This window comes from Crocodylus porosus, unplaced genomic scaffold (assembly GCF_001723895.1).
Source record: "Crocodylus porosus isolate Cpor-Errol unplaced genomic scaffold, CroPor_comp1, whole genome shotgun sequence".
Lineage (NCBI taxonomy): Eukaryota > Metazoa > Chordata > Crocodylia > Crocodylidae > Crocodylus > Crocodylus porosus.
Genome location: NW_017728915.1, coordinates 6,667,191 through 6,687,095, shown reverse-complemented (window position 1 = coordinate 6,687,095; position 19,905 = coordinate 6,667,191). Strand labels below are relative to the sequence as shown.

The following is a 19,905-nucleotide window of genomic DNA, read 5'->3' as shown; positions in this document are numbered from 1 at the left end:
GGCATTTAGTACCACTCCCACTTCGATGTTCGCTCCACATTTGTCTACCTATGTATGGCATGTATGTTCATGAGAGTTGGATTTCAATGCTTCTTTGCAGCATTGGAGTTCTGAACAGCTGTTGGTTTCCAAGACCCTTACAGTGATACTCGCCTGCTTTAAGCATAAACATGCCATCTGAGAAAATTGCCAAGGAATAGCTGGATTTCTGGATGAAGAATAAATGTAATACTCCTTTCTGTGTCATTTGTGGAAAGTGGGGTTAATAAAAATGGGAAGAAAAGCTGTGTTGAATGTCTTCCTTAAGCATAGTATGGCTCCTTGTGCATCAGCCACTTTTGATTTATACGTATAGTTGATCCTTTTGACAACCTCACATTTTTAGGATTTGATCCTGTGTAGTCCTGAGCTCTCACGATCTCATTTGAAGTCAGTATGTGGCAAACTTGGACTCTGGTGTCAGCATGAAAGGGAAAGGGTCAGAGAGTACAATTAAGGCAGTATGTGACAGTGAAACTTTACGCTAACCATTGCTTGCAGTTAAATGTGTTTGTTTTTCAGCCTTTCAGCAATGGGCTAGTGACAGTGATGGTTCCCCAACTCCGGCGGGAAAACAGCCTCCTCCTTTGGAATGTTTCTGACCTGAACACGCCAGTCCACACTTTTGTGGGACATGATGATGTAGTTCTGGAGTTTCAGTGGCGGAAACAGAAGGAAGGTGAGAGCAAGACCTCTAAGTGCTCTGCCCCCTATCCTGTATTTATGGAGCTGTCATTTATGTGCAATGACTACTGAAGTGTGCCTCATCACTGCACAGTGCTAAGACATGGCTGTTAGACCATTGCACCTATTTGAACTAGATCCAAATGCACTAGGCAGAAATCAAGGTGACTGTTCTGTCTGTGGCCTGCCACTTACTTCTCTGTGCCTTAGTTTCCCTTTCAGGAAAATTGGGATATTGGTACCGACCTCCTTTTGATATCTACAAAAATGTATTTTTATATATGCATATTCATTTCACCTTACTCAGTCTGTATGAATTGTGCTGATCTAACTAGAGCAGTTTAAAATTACAACTTTCATTAAACTGGGGCAATTAAACTGCTTTAGTTATCAGTGTCAGAAGGTTTAAACCAATGTGTGTCCTTAGACAACTGCAGAACAGGTGATGTAAAACCCCCACCTTCTTTACCTCACAGTATCTCTTGTTTATGTGTCCACATCTTAACCCTATAGGCAAAATCTAAACCAATTACAAAGCAATTTTAAAGCTATTTAAGATTATCTAGACACTGTTACACTGTGTAACTAACTAAATCAGTTTTTACGTCAGTTAGGCAAACTTGGAGATACCTTTTATTTAGAGAAGCTCTTATTATGTTCATGTGTTAGACATCTATAACATTCCAGCTTGAAGGTACAGTGTTACCATCCAGGTCCTCCAGGGATTGCCAAAGTTGTTTCAAGAGTTTGGGGTGGAGGGGGTGGGAATGAAAAATTGGGACCTGATATTTATTCCTAATGTCACAGAAAGCTAAACCTTTTTTCTACATGAAGGAGATGCAATTGTCTAAAAAAAATTTCTATTTTGCTGTTCACCTTTGAAGCTGTTCATTTCATTTTCAGATACATGATGAGTGTCCGTTTGAAAACAAATGCCTCATAGGAAAATGTGTTCATTTCCCATTTGAAAACTTTATTTGCTCTTCATTTTTCACCTGAAAATCTAACCCCTGTTGTACAAATAGGGGAACTGAATTGCAGAGAAGGATAACAACTTAATTTGTCTTTGATAGCCCAACAAGTCAATGGCAAAAATGGAAATAAAACATGTAAATCCTGACTCTCAATTCAGCCCTCTGCTTGATTTAATCCACTTGTACAGTACACAGGGTTAAGGAGGTAAATCCATTTTCAGTGAGTTTTAGAAATTTATTTTCTCTCTTTTAGGCTCCAAAGACTACCAGCTAGTCACATGGTCTCGTGACCAGACCCTGAGGATGTGGCGGGTGGATTCCCAGCTGCAGAGGGTACGTAGGTCATCTGGTGCTGGTTGCAGAGATTTTTCTGTAGCGCTAAATAAAGTGCTAAAAATCTATGGTTTTGTCCCTGGGTGCAGGCACCAGAGCATTGCTAAGATCTGCACAATGTGGCTTTTGCATGTAGGTGCCCACCAGGCTAATTTTATGCTCTGTACAGAAATAAGTTGCTTCACTCAGATTTCTTTTTCCTTGTATACTCTGGGCTGCCTTCATATGATGCCTAGCATGTAGCGTATGTTGTGCTTGCTCTTTTCAGCTGTGTGCTAATGATATCCTGGATGGAGTTGATGAGCTCATAGATGGGATTTCTCTTCTGCCAGAACCCGACAAGACTCTCCATAACCAGGATTCTGAACCACAGCATAACTCTGGGCATGGGGATGAGGAAGGTGAGACAAGTTGAGTCCTGTAGCAAGAAGTTGTGTGCTATTTAGGGTTTCCTAGGCCAAAACCAGCTTTTAAACTCCACTTGGAAAACAATGGACAGCAAGTCATGCTTTGGAAAGAATTGGATCTGTTTGAAAGTGCTTTTGAACCACACTCCAAGACTGTGCAGCAACCTGTAGTTGATAATTCTTTCCTACTGAAAATTCCTGTATGCTTGGTGAGCATTCCTGCCCTGCTTCTTCCAGAGCTAAGACTTGGTCCAGGCCCTGGAGATTTGAGTGTTATCTGTAAGTCCTATTGTTCAGGTATGTCCCTATCATCCTGGCTGCCTGCTAGCACCTTGCATGCCAGGAGACTGACATTCACTCAGACATGTTTTTGCAGCCTGTGACAGCTTGTTTTCTCTCTCTCTCTCTCTTTCCTGCCAGCCTTAAAGGAAGACTTCCAGAACAAACTTCTGGCAGGAAAGAAATCAGACCAGCCGGGTCTGCCACAAACACTGCAACAAGAGTTTTCCCTGATTAACGTGCAAATCCGAAATGTCAATGTGGAGGTACTGAGGCCATTTGCTCTCAATGGTTCCTATATTGGACTATGGATGCAGGAGGTTCCCTGAGCCAGATAGTAGGAAGACAGGGTATAATCCCAGACCACGGGTACTGAGGAATAAGGCTGATTAGGTAGAATCAACACAGTAAGGATTTAAAATCCTGGATGCACTCTGCCCTGTAGCTGTTTTTCTGGTAGAATGGAAAAATTTGGCAGGAAAAAAGATAGGTGCTGTAAAAAGATTCTTGGTGTTGACACTCAGCAGTGGATCGAAGGCTTGGATTCCAGGCCAGGGACAAGCTTCAGGAACTAAACAGACTGAGGGATTGATTCTGAATGTCTTATGCCCATCTCCTGACTGGCAGTACTGAAAGTGGCCACAGAAAATGGGAACCCCAGATTCTTTTCCCATACCAAGCCAGCAGAGAACTGCCAGCCCATGAGCCCAGTGGGCCATGACCATTCCTTATAGCAGTACAGGCAGCCCTCACTTAGCACTCTTAATTGGTTCCTGAAAAACTGAGGGTTAAATGAAATGAGCATTAAGCAAAATCAAAAGTATTTGGTGACCTAAGATGGCGACCGCAGTTGTTTTTAATGACCCAAGACGGCAACTGTGAGTGTTATAACGAAACTTGCTGAGCGCTAAGTGAAATCAGGCATAAATTTTAAATGTGTGTTATAGTGAAACAGCGCTAAATGAAACAGCATTAAGCAGGGGTTGCCTGTATTCTTCAACCTCATTAGACTCAAGGCACTCCTCAGATAATACCAGCTCTTAGTTTTCATTCATTTTTTACTATGGAAGAAAAATTAAGCATTTTTTCTGTTGTAAAGAGTTTATAAAGACTGTTCCAGAAGGTTTTTTGACACTGTGGATTCCTATTTGAAGTCTCTCAATTTATCTTGTGAATTGGGTGTTTGCACACATAATGCCAATATTATACAGCACTGTAGCACCCTTAAAAGAACCCATCACAGGTTGCCACGGTACCCTAGTTGAGAATCGCTGCTTATAGTCTGGTAGTATCTAAAGAAATCTACTGAGATCAGGGCTCATGGTGCTACGCATGATATACACACCTTATGAGATCTATCCCAAAGGCTTATAGGCTTAGAGACCAGACAAATGGCGAGAAGGGAAATTTGAAGCACAAAGTAGCATGTTCCAGGTCACATAGCAAGTCAGTGGTAGCATTAAGACTAGAACCTGGATTTCATGAGTTCCAGACTAGTTTGCCTTGTCCATTAGCTTGGGGACTAGGTCATAGAAACATAGAATCATAGAAAATTAGGGTTGGAAGGGACCTTGGGAGGTCATCTAGTCCAGCCCCCTGCTCAAAGCAGGACCATCCCCAACTAGATCATCCCAGCCAAAGCTTTGTCTAACTGGGTTTTAAAAACCTCCAAGGATAGAGATTCCGCCTCCTCTGGGTAACCAGTTTGTGTGTTTTACTACCCTACTAGTGAGAAAATTCTTCCTGATATCTAACCTAAACTTCCCTTGCTGCAACTTGAGACCATTGCTCCCCATTAAGCCATCTGCTCCCGCTGAGAACAGTCTTGCTCCATCCTCTTTTGAACCCCCCTTCAGGTAGTTGAATGCTGCTATTAAAACCCACCTTAGTCTCTTCTCTAAACTAAATAAGTCCAGTTCCCTCTGGCTGTTCTCATAAGTCCTGTGCCCCAGCCTCCTCACCATTTTTGTTGCCCTCTGCTGGACTGTCTCCAGTTTGTCCACATTCTTTCTGTAGTGGGGGCCCAAAACTGGACACAATACTCCAGATGTAGCCTCACCAGTGCTGAATAAAAGGCAATAATTTCCTTTGACCTACTGGTAACATGCCTACCAATGCAGTCCAGTATGCCATTGGCCTTGGCAACTAGGGCACACTATTTGCTCGTATTTAGTTTGTGCACTGTAACCCCCAGGCCCTTTTCTGCAGAGCTGTGGCCCAGCTAGTCAGCCCCTAGCATGGGACTGTTCCATCCTATGTGCAGGACTTCGTACTTGTCCTTCTTGAATCTCATGAGATTTTCTTTTGGCCCAATCCTCCAATTTTTCTAGGTCACTCTGAATCCTAGCCCTACTCTCCACATCTGCTACTCCCCACAGCTTGGTGTCATTTGCAGACTTTCTGAGGGTGCACTCTGTACCATCTTCCAGGTCATTGGTGAAGACATTAAACAAAATTGGCCCCAGGAGCAACCCCTGGGCACTCCATGTGATACCGGCTGCCAACTAGAGATTGAGCCATTGATTACTACTCTCTGAGTCCAGTGCTTCAACCAGATTCCTGTCCACCTTACAGTCCATTCATGCAGCCCATTCCTTAGCTTGCCTGTGAGAATGTTGTGAGAGACTCTATCAAAAGCCTTGCTAAAACCAAGGTACACTACTACATCCACTGGTCTCCCCACATCCACATAGCCAGTCACCTTGTCATACACAATCAAGTTGGCTATACCCTGTACAGGAGGGATCAAGTGGACAAAAGGGGTGGGAGCATAGCTCTCTATGTCAGGGAAAGCTACGTGTCCCTGCAAGCTGACATTGGCACCCAGAGTGGATGACTAGAGACCCTCTGGGTTAAAATCGGTGGGGAACAAGGCACAGGGGATACTATGGTGGGGATCTACTACAGACCCCCTACCCAGAGTCAAGATCTCAACCAGGAGTTCACCAGGCAATTGGCTGAGGCTGCACAATCCCGGTGTGTGGTTGTCATGGGAGACTGTAACTACCCAGATATCTCATGGGAGGAGCACTTGGCCAAATCCGAGAGGTCACAAAGCTTTCTTACGTGTGGATGACCCCTATCTGACGCAGGAAGTCTACAGGCCAACAAGACGTAAAGCACTGCTCAACCTCGTACTGGCAACCAGGGATGACCTAACTGGCAACCTAGCAATCGAAGGGAAGCTGGGTGATAGTGATTGTGAACTGATCACCTTCACCATCTGCCGTAAAGCTGGCAAGTCAGTCAGTAATACAGAAGTCCTCAAGATCGAACGGTCACAAATTCCACTGCGACTGTTTCAGGCTGGACACAAGGAAGAACTTCTTCATTGTCCGAGCCCCCAAGGTTTGGAACAGACTGCTGCCAGAGGTGGTTCAAGCACCCACTTTGAATGACTTCAAGACACATTTGAATGCTTATCTTGCTGGGATCCTATGATCCCTGCTGACTTCCTGCCCCTGGGGTGGGCGGCTGGACTCGATGATCCTCCGGGGTCCCTTCCAGTGCAAATGTCTATGAAATGGTCAGGCTTGACTTGCCCCTGGTGAATCCATGCTGACTGTTCCTAATCACCCTTTTTTCCTCCAAGTGCTCAGAAATGGATTCCTTGGATCCATTCCTTGCATCTTCTCTGTGATTTTTCTGGGGACTGAGGTGAGGTTGACTGGTCTGTAGCTCCCTGGGTCCTCCTTCTTCCCTCTCTTAAAATGGACACCATGTTTGCCCTTTTTCCAATCATCTGGGACTTCTGATTGCCATGAATTTTCAAAGATTGATGGCCAATGGCTCTGCAGTAGTATCAGCCAACTACCTCAGCACTCTTGGGTGCGTACCATCCGGCCCAATGGACTTGTATATGTCCAGCTTCTCTAAATAGTCCTTAACCTGTTCTTTTGCCACTGTTGGCTGCTCACCTTCTCCCCAAACTGTGCTGCCCAGTGCAGTAGTCTGGGAGCTCACCTTGCCTGTGAAGACTGACGTGAAATAGGCATTGAGTACTTCAGCCTTTTCTGCATCCTCTGTTACAAGGTTGCCTCCCCCATTCAGTAACGGACCCACACTTTCCCACTCTTGCTACCGACATACTTGTAGAAACCCTTCTTGTTACCCTTCGCATCCCTTGTTAACTGCAACTCCAATTGCACTTTGGCCTTCCTGACTTCATCCCTGCATGCCTGAGCAATGCGCTTATACTCCTTCCTAGTTGCTTGTCCAACTTTCCACTTCTTATAAGCTTCTTTTTGTGATTAATTTATTGATGAGTTCCTTGCTAAGCTAAGCTGGTCTCCTGCCATACTTGCTAGTCTACTTGCTAGTCTTTCTGCACGTCAGGATGGTTTGTTCCTGCACTCTCAGTAAGATTTCTTTAAATTGCAGCCAGCTCTCCTGGACTCCTCTCCCCCTCAGACTGGCTTCCCAAGGGATCCTGCCCATGAGTTTCCTAAGCAAGTCAGTCTGCTTTTCTAAAGTCAAAGTCAAGGTCAAGGGTCAGTAGCGTCTTGAAGCGTGGAAATGTTTAATAAGGCTTAGCTCTCAATAGAGGTCACTTTGAACTTGGCTCACACTACTGCAGCTGCAGTCCCTGCTATCCCATTGCCACCTCAGCCCAGTGGTGAGGAGAGGCAGTAGCAGCAGCACAAAGCCCCCTGCAGAAGGCCAAAATGCCACAAAAAGGCCCCCAGCTCCATGGGTTGGATAAAATGGGTCTGCAGTGTGAATTCATCCTCTGAGCCATAGGTTGCCAGTCTCTGAACTAGGTGGTCAGATGGTGAATGCTGAATCGATTCTGTTTGTCTGAGGCTTCTGCTGTTTGTCTGTGTTTGCAGCTCCTGTATATAGAGCGGGGTTTGAATCTTATGCATGCAGAGAGACCATGCTCCTCGGAATTAATTTCAGCCATTGTATGTTTAAAGGTCCTTTACAGCCTAACTGAAAATCAGTTGTTTTTTTATCACAGATGGATGCAGGGAATCGTAGCTGCACAGTGTCTGTACACTGTGGCAGTCACATAGTCACGATGCTGGTGATGTTCCCTGTGCAGTATCCCAATAATGCTGCACCTTCCTTCCAGTTTGTCCAGCATACCAATATCACTCCTCCAATGAAAACAAAGCTGCTTAAGGTATGTGTATGCATGTATATGTGGTCTCTGTACAAGTACTTCCTTGTGTCCAGACTGCTGCAGTGACATGTTTGACTTCTCAGGTCCATGACTGGGTCAATGACCGCTGCCTGCACTTAGACACTGTCACTCAAGAGTTGACGTACTCCAGAACTTGGCATGAGTTTCATTGGCACTGGTTAGGCCTCATCTAGAGCAGTGGTTTTCAACCTTTTTTGTACCAGGACCTATTTATAAAGATCAGTGGCTGGTCCTGACCCAGTAAATAGATAGATAGATAATCTGATTATCTAGATAGAGCCTAGATAATCACGTAGCTGGGGTCATTTGACCCCAGCATTCTTTCCTGCCCAGGGCAGAGGGTCGGACTTGACGACCTGCTCAGGGCCCTTCTGACCCTACCAGCTATACATACTGAGCCGCTGCTCTACCAGCCACCATGGCCCAGCCATCATTCCCCTCAGGCCACCCATTCTGCCTGTCGCCCCACCTCCTCTCCAGGCAGAGCCGTGACCTGAGGCAGGAGGAGATTAGGGCAACAATGCCAACCCCACTCCTTTGGGCCTCCCACAGTCCATTACTCCTTGCACTGTTGGCAGCATGGATGTAGTAAGGGTCCTGGCAGCAGCAGCAGTGAATCTTGCTACACTGCTCTGCCCTCCTGCACTGGATCCTGCCTGCTGGGCCATGGAGGCAGCTCCTGCCTGTGCTGATATTGCCAGGCTTCAGTCCCATGCTGGCTGCAGGCACACCAATCTGGAGGGGGCACATGCCTCCCCATGCTCACCAACACATCACCTGTACCTTCTGTGGCAGAATGCCATCTCTTTTTCTCCCCAAACTCTGCTATCAAGTAGGTGACCAATCTGACAGTTTGGTTACCATGGTCACTGAAGAGGACAGATACCCTGGGCCCCATCGATTTCAGGTAACCCTGAGTTGTAACCTGAGCTGGATACAATCCTGAGGGAGAGGGGAAACCTGCTCCCTTTGCCTACATCACTGGCCTCACACCTGGGTAGGGTCTTAAACTCCCTATTGTTCTAAGCAATGTCATCATGACTGGGAGGGGGTTAGAGACCATGCCAGTCTACCTGGCAACCAGTGATGCATTTCATATTGGTTGGCCGGCAGCCAACAGTTGCTGGCCTTCATTGGATCAGGTAAATGAGGTCATATGGTCTATATAAGTGAAGGACTGCCCAGGAGGTGGGGCAGCAGCCGTGATGAGAACTCTCAGAGAAGCTGGACCATCTGAAACTCACTCTCTCTTGAAACTCATGGCCAATGAACTACTTGCCTCCAAAGGAAATCTCCACCTGCCTCTGGATGATACTTGTGAGTAAGCTACCTGAGATCTAACTAGATATAGCTTGCAGTAACACAGATGTGTAATCAAAGGCTACCAATCCACTGTTTGCTCTAAGGGATTTCTCTGATATTGCACTACCCCGTACACTATTCCAGACCTACTCCTTGTAACCAATAAAGTTCTCCTTTGTCCCTAGCGTGGGAGACTTATTGGGAGAGGGGCTAGATTATACCTTGGGGTCCCCTTGGTTCAGCTGGGTAAGGGAGACCCTTATTTGTGCTTCAGATTGAGGGAAGCACCCCAAGTTCTTGCAGTTGATCAAGTACCCTCAAGGACTACTGGGCCTGTGTTTCCCAGAGGGCACAGGGGCACAATCAATCCAGACCTTGGGTGGTGGCTACCTTACCCCCACGCTTGCGGGTGTGCTCCAAGAAGGGGGTCAGCTGGATGTGAGGTGCCCCCAGGGAGGCACTCAGAGCCTGGAAGGCTGTCAAGTGTAGTGAGGCGGGTGGCTTAACACAGGAGCACCCCCTACTGGTCCCCATCACCCTTTTGTGTTGCCTATGCCCCACCTTGCCCCATAGACTTACCTGCAGGGAGCTGTGGGAGCTGCTCTCCACACTGCCTGGCTGCCACTTGCATGTGTGTGCACACATACACATGGTACCCCCTGCTTGATTCTTTCTCCCACTCCCCCAGCCCCTTGCAGGCTCAAACTGCCAGCATGCAAGGGGGACCTGCTGTTTCCCAAGGTTTTCTCCTTTCAAAATAAAAAATCCATGTTTTTCCATGGCAAATGGAGAATCCAGATCCCTGTTTATTAGTATGCACAGTATTAACATATAGTGAAGCACAAGCAGCATCTATTTTTTTCAAAATGCAAAATATGGTCCATTTTTAAGTGTGTTTTGTGACCCTTTCATATATTCTTATGGCCCACTTTTGGGTCACAACTCACGGGTTGAGAAATGCTGTTTTAGAATACTGTATGCAGTATTGGTCTCTGCTTTTTAAAAAAGGACATGGAGAAGTTAAGGTTTGCAGGCAGGTGGCAAATAATAAAGGGGTTGGAAGGTAGGCCATATGAGGGAAGGTTGAAAGAAATAGGCATGTCCAGCTTACAGAAAGGGTGATTTATGATGGTAGGCTTGTAATATCCCAAGGCGTGCCACAAAGAAGAGGGGAGAATGCTGTTACTGTGGAGAACAGGAAGTGAACCTATGGCATAAAGTTGTAGCAAAGTAGATTGGATATAAGGAAAAGCTTCACTGTTAAGAGTGAGGCAGTGAAATAGACTGTATAGGGAAGTTGTGGCCTCTCCATAGTTGGAGGTTTTCAAGAAGAGGTTGGATAGCATTGATCAGGAATGATTAGGAGTAGCTGTGCCTTGAGTGCTCTGTAAAAAGCAACAGTTGAAAGCCCAAGAGCCTTGCTCATCTCCCACACATCGCTGGGAGATAATGAGAAGAGCTCTGTAGCTTAGAGATGGATACTGACAATTACTGTATTCAGCAGCAGGTGAACAAAACAAATCCACAACTGGCTTTATAATGAAAGAAGATTAAAGGACCTGGAATAAGATTATGGAGTGGATACAGAAGAGTTTGGGCTGTCTGGTAAGAAAGTGGGATGTGTGGAATTGTGCTTGCTGTCCCCAGGCTGCAGAACAGAATGGAGGTGGTTTAGTGTTGCCCATGCGGTGGGCTTTGCTGCTTGCCTCAGGGGGCTGGAAAGATTTTTTTTTTCCTCCTTCTGTTGCTACAGGTGTCATGGGAGGGCTAGGGTGTTTCTTCCTCAGATACACTGGGTGCTGGCTGCAGCCAAGACTGGGAATTTTGGCTGGTGTATGCCAGTGTTCCTACTGGGACTAAAAATCTTGCGTAGGGGGAGACCACCTTTTCTCTGTTGCTGCAGAGAATAAAATGTGGATCAATAATTTGCAGTTGCAATCAAGTAGGTTTAGATTGGATGTGAGGAAAAACTTCTTCACTGTTAGACCAGTGAGGCAGTGGAACAGGCTGCTTGGGGAAGCTGTGGAATCTCCCATCATTGGAAGCATTCAAGAAGTGGTGGGGCTTGCACTGGTCAGGCATGATCTAGGCATAACTATGCTTATGTTCTACTCTGGGGAATTTCCCATGTTTCTGGTCTTTGCCAGTTGCCACATGGGGCCAGGAGGGAATTTTTTCCCTTCCTGCTGCTATATATGCACCAGGATCTTTTTAACCTTCCTCAGAAGCACTGCATGTTGGCTGCAGCCAAGGCTGGAGATTTTGATTGGGGCATGCCAGTGCTCCTGCTGGGACTGAAACCCAGAGGTTCTTGGTTAGAGGGTCTTGCCCCTGTGCTCAAGGTTAGACTGACTTGCCACCTTTGGGATCAGGAAGGAATTTTACTCTGTGGTCAGACTGGTGTGGACTTGGGGTTGTCTTCCTCTGTACTGGAGGAGCATGGCTTTCTCTCGGAGCTCTCCAGTATATTTTAACAACCCTTGTGGCAACAAAATACTAACTGTTGTTCCCCTGTTTTACCTGTAAGAGGCTAGGGTACTGGATTAGATGGACTCCTAAAGTCTCTTTCATGCCTACTTTTCTGTGATACTTTGATTTAAAAGGGCGAGTTTGAGTGCAGTAAAGTGAAAAATTCCTGGGCTTGTAGTTTGTCTATCTTTTGGTACTTTTCTTGTCCCTGTAGCTCCTAAGGTCTGAGCACTTCACAGCTTTTAATGAAGTTATCACAACCTCCTGTAAGGGAAGGCAGTCCTCTGTGCCGTTAAAGTGATTTAGTGGCCATGGTCATGCAGGAAGTCCTCAGTATAGAACTGAACTGAGCCTATGTCTCCCAAGGCCTAGATTAGTGCCCCAGCTTTTTTTTGAATTGCAGTAGTGCAATTTCTTGTTTTTCCTGAGAAAGTAGGGTAATTGGTTAGTCATCTCAGGTATCTGTACACAAACACACAGAGCCTGGGAAACAAGCAGGGAGAATTAGATGTCCTTGCACAATCATGGAGCTATGACATGATTGGAATAACAGAGACTTGGTGGGAGCTCACATGACTGGAGCACTGTTATGGATGGGTGCAAACTGTTCAGAAAGGACAGACAAGGGAGAAGAGAAGGAGGAGTTGCACTTTATGTAAAAGGGCTGTACGATTGCTCAGAGCTCCAGTATGAAGCTGGAGATAACCCAGATACTTTCAACAGCATAATGTTAGAGGGGAGAGTAACAAGGGTGATGTTGTGACAGGTGTCTGTTATAGTCCACCAGACCAGGAGGATGAAGTAGATGAAGTTTTCTTCAGGCAACTAATGGAAGTTTCCTGATCATGGGCCCTGGTTCTTATGGGGGATTTCAATCAACCTGACATCCACTGGGAGTGCAATACAGCAGTGCACATGCAATCAAGGAAGCTTTTGGAGAGTGTTAGAGACAACTTCCTGGTGCAAGTGTTGGAGAGACCAACTAGGGCAGGGGTGTCCAACCTTTTTGAATGTGGGGTCGGATCATGAACTTTTTATCACACAGTGGGCTGGCGAGCCATATTCAAGGACCCTGTCCTGAGCCAGAGAGACCCTGCCTGTGTAGCCCTACTGCACCTGCCTGTTACTGCAAGGTTCGTGGTAGCTGCTGGTGGGCAGGGACAGGAGGGACCCATTCTGCATCTAGCCAGCTACTGCCCCAGAGACTGAAGGGGAGAAATTAAATAGCTCCGCATCCCCATCCCCTGAGCAGCGCTGCCTGAGTGGGGCTGGAGCGAGGCGGCCGCTGCACCGCAGCCCCTTGCCCACCCGCACGGCCGGGTCGGCACTGGCCAGCAGAAGCAGTGGAGCCGTGTGCTGCTCGGGACAGGACGAGCCCGGCCAGAGCGGCAGGGGCTCACCTGCCTGCACCGGTCAGTCCCGAGCGGCACACGGCTCTGCCACCGTTTCTGCTGGCTGGTGCTGACCTGGCTGGCCGCCTCCAGTCCCCAGCAGCATGTGGGAAGCTGCCTTCAGCTGTGTGCTGCTCTGGATGGGACAGACCCCCCTGGGTTGGCACCAGCCAGCAGAAGCTGCAGCGGAGCCATGTGCCATTCAGGACTGACCGGTGCAGGCAGGGGGAAAGTGCAGCTGAGCCCCTGCCACTCCAGCCAGGCTCATCCTGTCCCAACGGCACATGGCTACTCCTCTTCCCACACACGCTGTGTCGGCAGCATCAAGCTGACGTGGTACGTGTAGGAACCTTGTCCCTTCCGCAGCCATTAGGAAGCTGCTGAGGAGCTGGGCAAAGGACAAAGGGTGGGAACAAAAGTAAATGGTGTTTACTTTTGTTTCCCATTGCAGCACCATGGGCCACAGAAAATGCCTCAGCGGGCTGCATGGTGGCCTGCAGGCCATATGTTGGACAAGCCTGAACTAGGAGCTGTGGTCTTCTTGGTCTGCTGCTCACAAATAGGGAAGAATTGTTGCAGGATGTAGAAGTGGATGGCAAGTTGGGCAGCAGTGACCATGAGATGATTGAGTTCAGGATCCAGGTGAAAGGAAGAAAGGAGAGCAGCAGAGTGTGGACCCTGGACACCAGAAAAGCAACTTTGACTCCCTTGGGGGACTGATGGACAGGATCCCCTGGGAGGCCAGTCTGAGGGGAGGAAAGGAGTCCAGGAGAGCTGGTTTTGTTTTAAAGAAACCGTACTGATTGCAGGAACAACCTGTCCTGATGTTCAAGAAGACTAGCATATGTGGCAAGCAACCAGCTTGGCTTAACAGAGAACTCTTCAGTGAGCTTAAACACAAAAAGGAAGCTTACAAGAAGTGGCTGCTTGGTCAAAACTTGGGAGGAGTATAAAAATATTGCTCAGGCTTGTAGGGATGAAGTCAGGAAGGCTAAAGTGCAACTGGAGTTGCAGCCAGCAAGGGACATGAAGGGTTTCTACAAGTATGTTAGCAACAAGAGGAAGGTCAGGGAAAGTGTGGGTCCCTTACTAAATGGGGGAGGCAACCTTGTGACAGGTTATGGGCAGGGATTCTGGTTTTCTCTGTTTTTAAAAAATCCCCTATTTATATATTAGTGGTGTTTCATTTAAATCATGGAAATGTGGATTTGGGGTTACTTTTTTAATCTGAAAATTGTGCATTTTATTTAAATAGGAGAAAACCAGGATCCCTGGTGTTGAGGAAAAGGGTTAAATACTTAATGCCTTTTTTTTTTTTACCTTAGCCTTCACAGGCAAGGTCAACTCTCGGACTACTGCATTGGGCAGCACAGTCTGGGAGAAGGTGAGCAGCCCTCAGTGGTTTTAAAAAAAAAAAACAGGATGGGGACTACTTAGAAAAGCTGGATGTATACAAATCCATGGGGCCTGATGCAGTGCATCCAAGGGTGCTGAGGGAGTTGGTTAATGTGATTGCAGAGCCCCTGGCCATTATCTTTGAAAACTCATGGTGATCAGGGGAGGTCCCACATGATTGGAAAAGGGCAAATATAGTGCCTATCTTTAAGAAAGGGAAGAAGGAGGTTCCAGGGAATTACAGACCATTTAGCCTCACCTCATTCCCCAGAAAAATTATGGCGCAAGTCCTCAAGGAATCCATTTCTAAGCGCTTGGAGGAAAAGGTGATCAGGAACAGTTGGCATGGATTCACTAAAGGCAAGTCATGCATGAGCAACCTGATTGCCTTCTATGATGAGAACTGGCTCCGTGGACATGGGGAAAGCAGTGGATGTGATTTATACATTGACTTCAGCAAGGCTTTTGATAATGTCTCCCGCAAGACTCTTTCAAGCAAACTGAGGAAGTATGGGTTGGATGAATGCACTGTAGGGTGGATAGAAAGGTGGCTGGATTATTAGGCTCAACAGGTAGTGATCAATGGCTCGACGTCTAGCTGGCAGCCAGTATCAAGTGGAGTGCCCCAGGGGTCAGTCGTGGAGCCAGTTTTGTTTAATATCTTCATTAACGATCTGGAATATGGGATGGAGTGCACCCTCAGCAAGTTTGCAGATGACACCAAGATGCGGAGGGTGTAGTAGATGCACCTGAGGGTAGAGCTAGGATTCAGAGTGACCTAGACCAATTGGAGGATTGGGCCAAAAGAAATCTCATGAGGCTCAGCAAGGACAAGTGCAAAGTCCTGCCCTTAGTGTGGAAGAATCCCATGCACCGCTACAGACTGGCACTGGCTAGCTGGGCAGCAGCTAAGCAGAAAAGGGCCTGGGGGCTACAGTAGATGAGAAGCTGGATACAAGTCAGCAGTGTACTCTTGTTGCCAAGAAGGCTAATGTCATACTGGCTACAGTGGTAGGTGTGTTGCCAGTAGGTCAAAGGAAGTGATTGTGCTTCACTGGTGAGGCCATATCTGGAGTAGTGTGTCCAGTTTTGGGCTCCACACTAGAAATGATGTGGATAAGTTGGAGAGAGTCCAGCAGAGAGCAGCAAAAATCATTTAGGGAGTTGGGGCACATGAATTCTGTGGAGAGGCTGGGGGAACTGGGCGTATTTAGTCTGCAAAGGGAAGACTGGGGAGGGGATTTGATAACAGCCTTTAGCTGTGAAAGGGGGTTCCAAAGAGGATGGAGTTAGACTGTTCTCAGTGGTGACAGATGACAGAAGAAGAAGCAATGGTCTAAAGTTGCAGCAAGGGAGGTTTAAGTTGTCTATTAGGAAAACTGTCCTCACTAGGAGGATGGTGAAGCACTGGAACAGGTTACCTTGAGGGGTGGTGGAATCTCTATCTGTGGAGGCTTTTAAGATCTGGCTTAAAGCCCTGGTTGGAACGATCTAGTTAGGGATGGTTCTGCTTTGAGCAGGGGGTTGGACTAGATGAACTCCTGAAGTCCCTTCCAACCCTGAGTGAGTTTTTGTTTGTTTTGTTTTTTTCCTACGAGTCTAGTGAATAGATAGGATGTGTGCTAGGTAGTGCTAGGTGTTGTACAAGCGCAGAGCATGTACCATCCCTGCCCTCAAGAGATTAGTGGCTTCATCCTTCTGTCTCAGTACTGTGCATTTCTCTGGTATAGTTATTCTTTATTTTGTTAAATGGTAAGGTATCCCAAGTTAGATTCAAGGCACACCTCTGAAAATGCCAACTCTTAGCTATCGCTTTGGGGGGGGTTTTCACGACAGAAAAATAGAGCAATTCTTCTGTTGCAAAGAACTTGGACCACAGCTGGTCAGAAACAGTGGATTCCTGTTTGAAATCACTGAGCATTTTGTTTATCTTGTGAATTGTTTAGGTCGGGGCAGGCAAAATACAGCCTGTGAGCCGACTCCAGCCCACCAGGCACTTTTTCATCTTCCCTGCAGGCACCCACCAACAAATTGTACACCACCCCAAACGTACCTTGTTGTGCCTTGCTCCCACCCTCATGGGTGGAAGGGTTCTGCCCAGCCAGCAGTAGCTTCTGGGTGAAGCTGCTGCTGCTGTTGCAGCCACCCCCAGGGGACTTGTTTGGCTTCCCTGGTATCCCCCTTGCTCTGGGCACCAGGTAGGGAAGTGGCAGGGGTGGGGGGAACTGCAACTGGGTGGGATAGGGAGCATGGAGTTGGGGCTGGTGGCAGTATGGAGCCCATACCCAAGGGAGCAGTGAGAGCATGGAGCTCAGCTGGGTGGGGTGTGGGTGGGAGGGTTTAGGAACCCCACATGGTGCAGAGCCCCCACTGCCAGTAGCAGCAGGCAGGGGTGCATAGGGTGCTCATGCCCTGCCCAGGCGCTGGCACCCAGTAGCACACAGCTCTGGCCAGTACTGCTTGTGGAGGTGAGGAGTGCAGCCTGCCTAGCCCACATCTAATCCAGCCCCACACTGGATCCAGCTGCCTTCCTTGCCCTCTGCTGCACAGGTCCCAGGACTCCGGCAGAAGTGGAGGGAGCTGTGCCCCCTACTTTCTCACTGAGTCCCTGGACCTGTGTGGCAGGGGACGGAGAAGGTAGCTGGCTCCAGCACGGGGCTTCCCTCTGCCACACAAGTGCAGGAGCTGCACACACACACTGTGGAGCCCCTGCAATAGAGGCAAGCCGTGCCCCTCACTGCTCACATGCACAGCGCTGGCCAGAGCAGAGCACCAGCATGTGCATGGGGCCTGCGTGCCATATGGGGAAGCATGTGGGGGCTCCCCAAATGCCCCCCTTACCTCACCCTGCTGCCACACCCTCACAAATCCCCCATACACACGCATGCAACACCTCACGCCCCACCATACACGCTCACATGCATCCCCTACACCTCACCCCGCACACACACAATATAGATGAGTAAGACTTTGTTTGAGTTATTATGCAATCCTCTCTATATACAGTACATAAACACAAATCACAACAAATATTTTTTGTAATAAAATTAAAATAAGTTATAGTAGGTGTTCGACTTTTAGAGTATGATTTGTTGTTTTTTTTCTGGTTCCAAGGTGGCAACCCTACCCTCTCAAAAGCAGTACTTCTGAGGGGTAAGAGGAGGGATGTGCAGTGGCAAAAGTCAGGGGGTAGAGGGCAGGACTTCCAGTATGGCAACCAGGGGACAGGGCAATTTGTCAAGGGGCAGGGCTACCCATGCAGCCCTAAACACCTCACCAAAACTCTAAGTGGCCTTTCAGCTGCAATAACTGCCTACCCCGGTGTAGATGTTTGCGCAGCTAAGGATACTAATATTGTATGACATCCTAAAAAGGGTATTGTGGCACTCTCGAGATTTGCATCTTTAGAATCTTCCAGTTTGGGTGACAACTGCATAGTATGAGGATAAAATCATCCTCTACTAGGAGGTGGGTATATATTCACCGAGTTTGGACAAGAACGGGTGAATAAGAACATAATAGCTGTGACTTTTTCCATAGGATCACACTGCAAATTGGTGGGAGAACCAGAAATAGAACCCGGAGGGTCTGGCAAATATCTGTTATGACTTTCTAACAAGATCTTTCTTCCTCAAAGTGGAGAACAGTTCAAGGGGTCATTTTGTCTCAGCTGAGGGTTGCTGACCCTTCAGTATTCCCCATGTTCTTGCAGTTTCACTGCTTTCTGCAGATGAAGGGCTAATGCAGAAGCATGGTCATGATGACTAAGATGACTCAAGCTGTGTGTTATGCCTGTTGCAGGTCTTACAGGACACTTCTTTGCAGAAAGTGAAACGGAACCAAAGCTGCCTGGAGCCTTGTTTGCGTCAGCTGGTTTCCTGGCTAGAGTCTGTTGTGGTATGAAGAACTTCATATTCTTTCTGGGTTTTTTGGGTTGTATTGTCTCTCGTTCTCCATACATACACTCATTCACACATACTTGGAATGTGATCTTGGGCAATTTCTGTTTCAGAACCAAGAGGACAGCACCACCAGCAATCGGTATGCTCTGGCAAACTCTGTAACACCACCCTTGCCTACATTCGCCCGGGTCTCCAATGCCTATGGGTCATACCAGGATTCCAACATCCCCTTTCCACGGACCTCTGGAGCCAGGTTCTGTGGTGCAGGTTAGTCCCATTGTTGATGCATTAGAACAGTTGCCAAGGGGAAAAGCTCAGCCTTGTAAATCTGGAGATTCCCTTGGATTGTGAGCATTTACTGCGAGGTGAGGTTAAGCTTTGGTCACTGTCCCATATTGTAAGGGGATGCTGGTACAGTGCCAGTGGTGGCATGTACACAGTGGCTCTAGTTTGCAGGTACATTTCAGTTCAAATGCTGATTATCATTTTGGTATCTGAAACTGGGAGACCATGATTAACTGAAAATATCTAAAGCTTCCTGCAGATGGTAGAGATGCTAGCTCTTGGGAGAGGTGAGGTTGTGTGTTGGCGCCTCTGGCTTGCAACATGTTGTATTAGCACAACTCCTCTGTAGCAGAGATTTGGGATTGCCATTCCATCCAGCCCATGGGGCCCCTAAAAAAAATTTAGAAAATTTAATATTGACCTGTCCTTGGTTCCTGTCAAAAATGACAGGAACCAGGGGCAGTAGGACCCAGGGAAAGCTTGGTGGGCTTCTGCAACAGCAGGGCCCAGCTGGTCCCACCTCCCCCTGATTTTGTTAGCAGGGGGCAAAGAGCAACCTTGCTTTCTGCATTATGCTGCATCTGATCTGGCATTCCTGCCCCTCTCTTCACAAAGCTCCTGTGAGAAGAAAGGGGTGAAAGCCTACTTTCCTCAGCACCTCACTGAAACCTTGCCTACCTGTAATGCAAACCAGCAGGGACATCCTGTGCTGAGCCACCCACCTCCACTGTGCCCGACCACCTACCAAGCTTCAAGTGCCTCCTCTGGGGTGCCTCATGTCTGGCTGACCCCGCTCCTAGAGCACATACAAAAGCTTAGGGTAACCACTGCTGCCACCCAGAGATCTGGACTTTTTCCGGGCCCTGTTCCCCCTGGGGTACACAAACCTGGTAGATCTTGAGGGTGCTTGACCCACTGCAAGAACTTGAGGGGCTTCCTTAAGCTAGAATCATAGAAAGTAGCCTCCCTTAGCCAGCTGAGCATAGGGACTAGAAAAGGCGTGCCCAATCCTTCTCCCAGTAAGTCCATCATACTTGTTATAGTGGAGAGCTTTATTGGTTAAAGAGGAAAGGCTTGGGGAAGAGTACAGGATAAAGAAGTATCAAAGAATAACCCAGAGCAAACTGTCAGCTTAGTAGCTGGTTGACATGCTTCAACATTACAGTGAGCTATATATCTGCAAGCAGCTGCAGCAGGGAGCACGGGCCGGAGGGTGGGTGAGGGGCCGCTTTTCCCCCATGCTCAGCTTTTCCCTGTGCTCCTTCCCTGCCCAGGGTCTCCCCCACCTTTCCCCCCTGT

The 19,905-nt window shown here is 47.7% G+C and overlaps 1 protein-coding gene across 1 annotated transcript in view; it reads left to right on the top strand.

Moving 5' to 3' along the window:
* The window catches only part of WDR59 (WD repeat domain 59), an 80,263-nt gene that overhangs the window by 29,564 nt on the left and 30,794 nt on the right, over window positions 1-19,905 (top strand). The window contains exons 10-16 of the mRNA XM_019535616.1: window positions 562-718; window positions 1,951-2,030; window positions 2,299-2,431; window positions 2,858-2,982; window positions 7,677-7,841; window positions 18,221-18,316; window positions 18,432-18,588. Coding sequence (XP_019391161.1) covers window positions 562-718; window positions 1,951-2,030; window positions 2,299-2,431; window positions 2,858-2,982; window positions 7,677-7,841; window positions 18,221-18,316; window positions 18,432-18,588 — 913 coding nt within the window. The remainder of the gene's footprint in view (window positions 1-561; window positions 719-1,950; window positions 2,031-2,298; window positions 2,432-2,857; window positions 2,983-7,676; window positions 7,842-18,220; window positions 18,317-18,431; window positions 18,589-19,905) is intronic.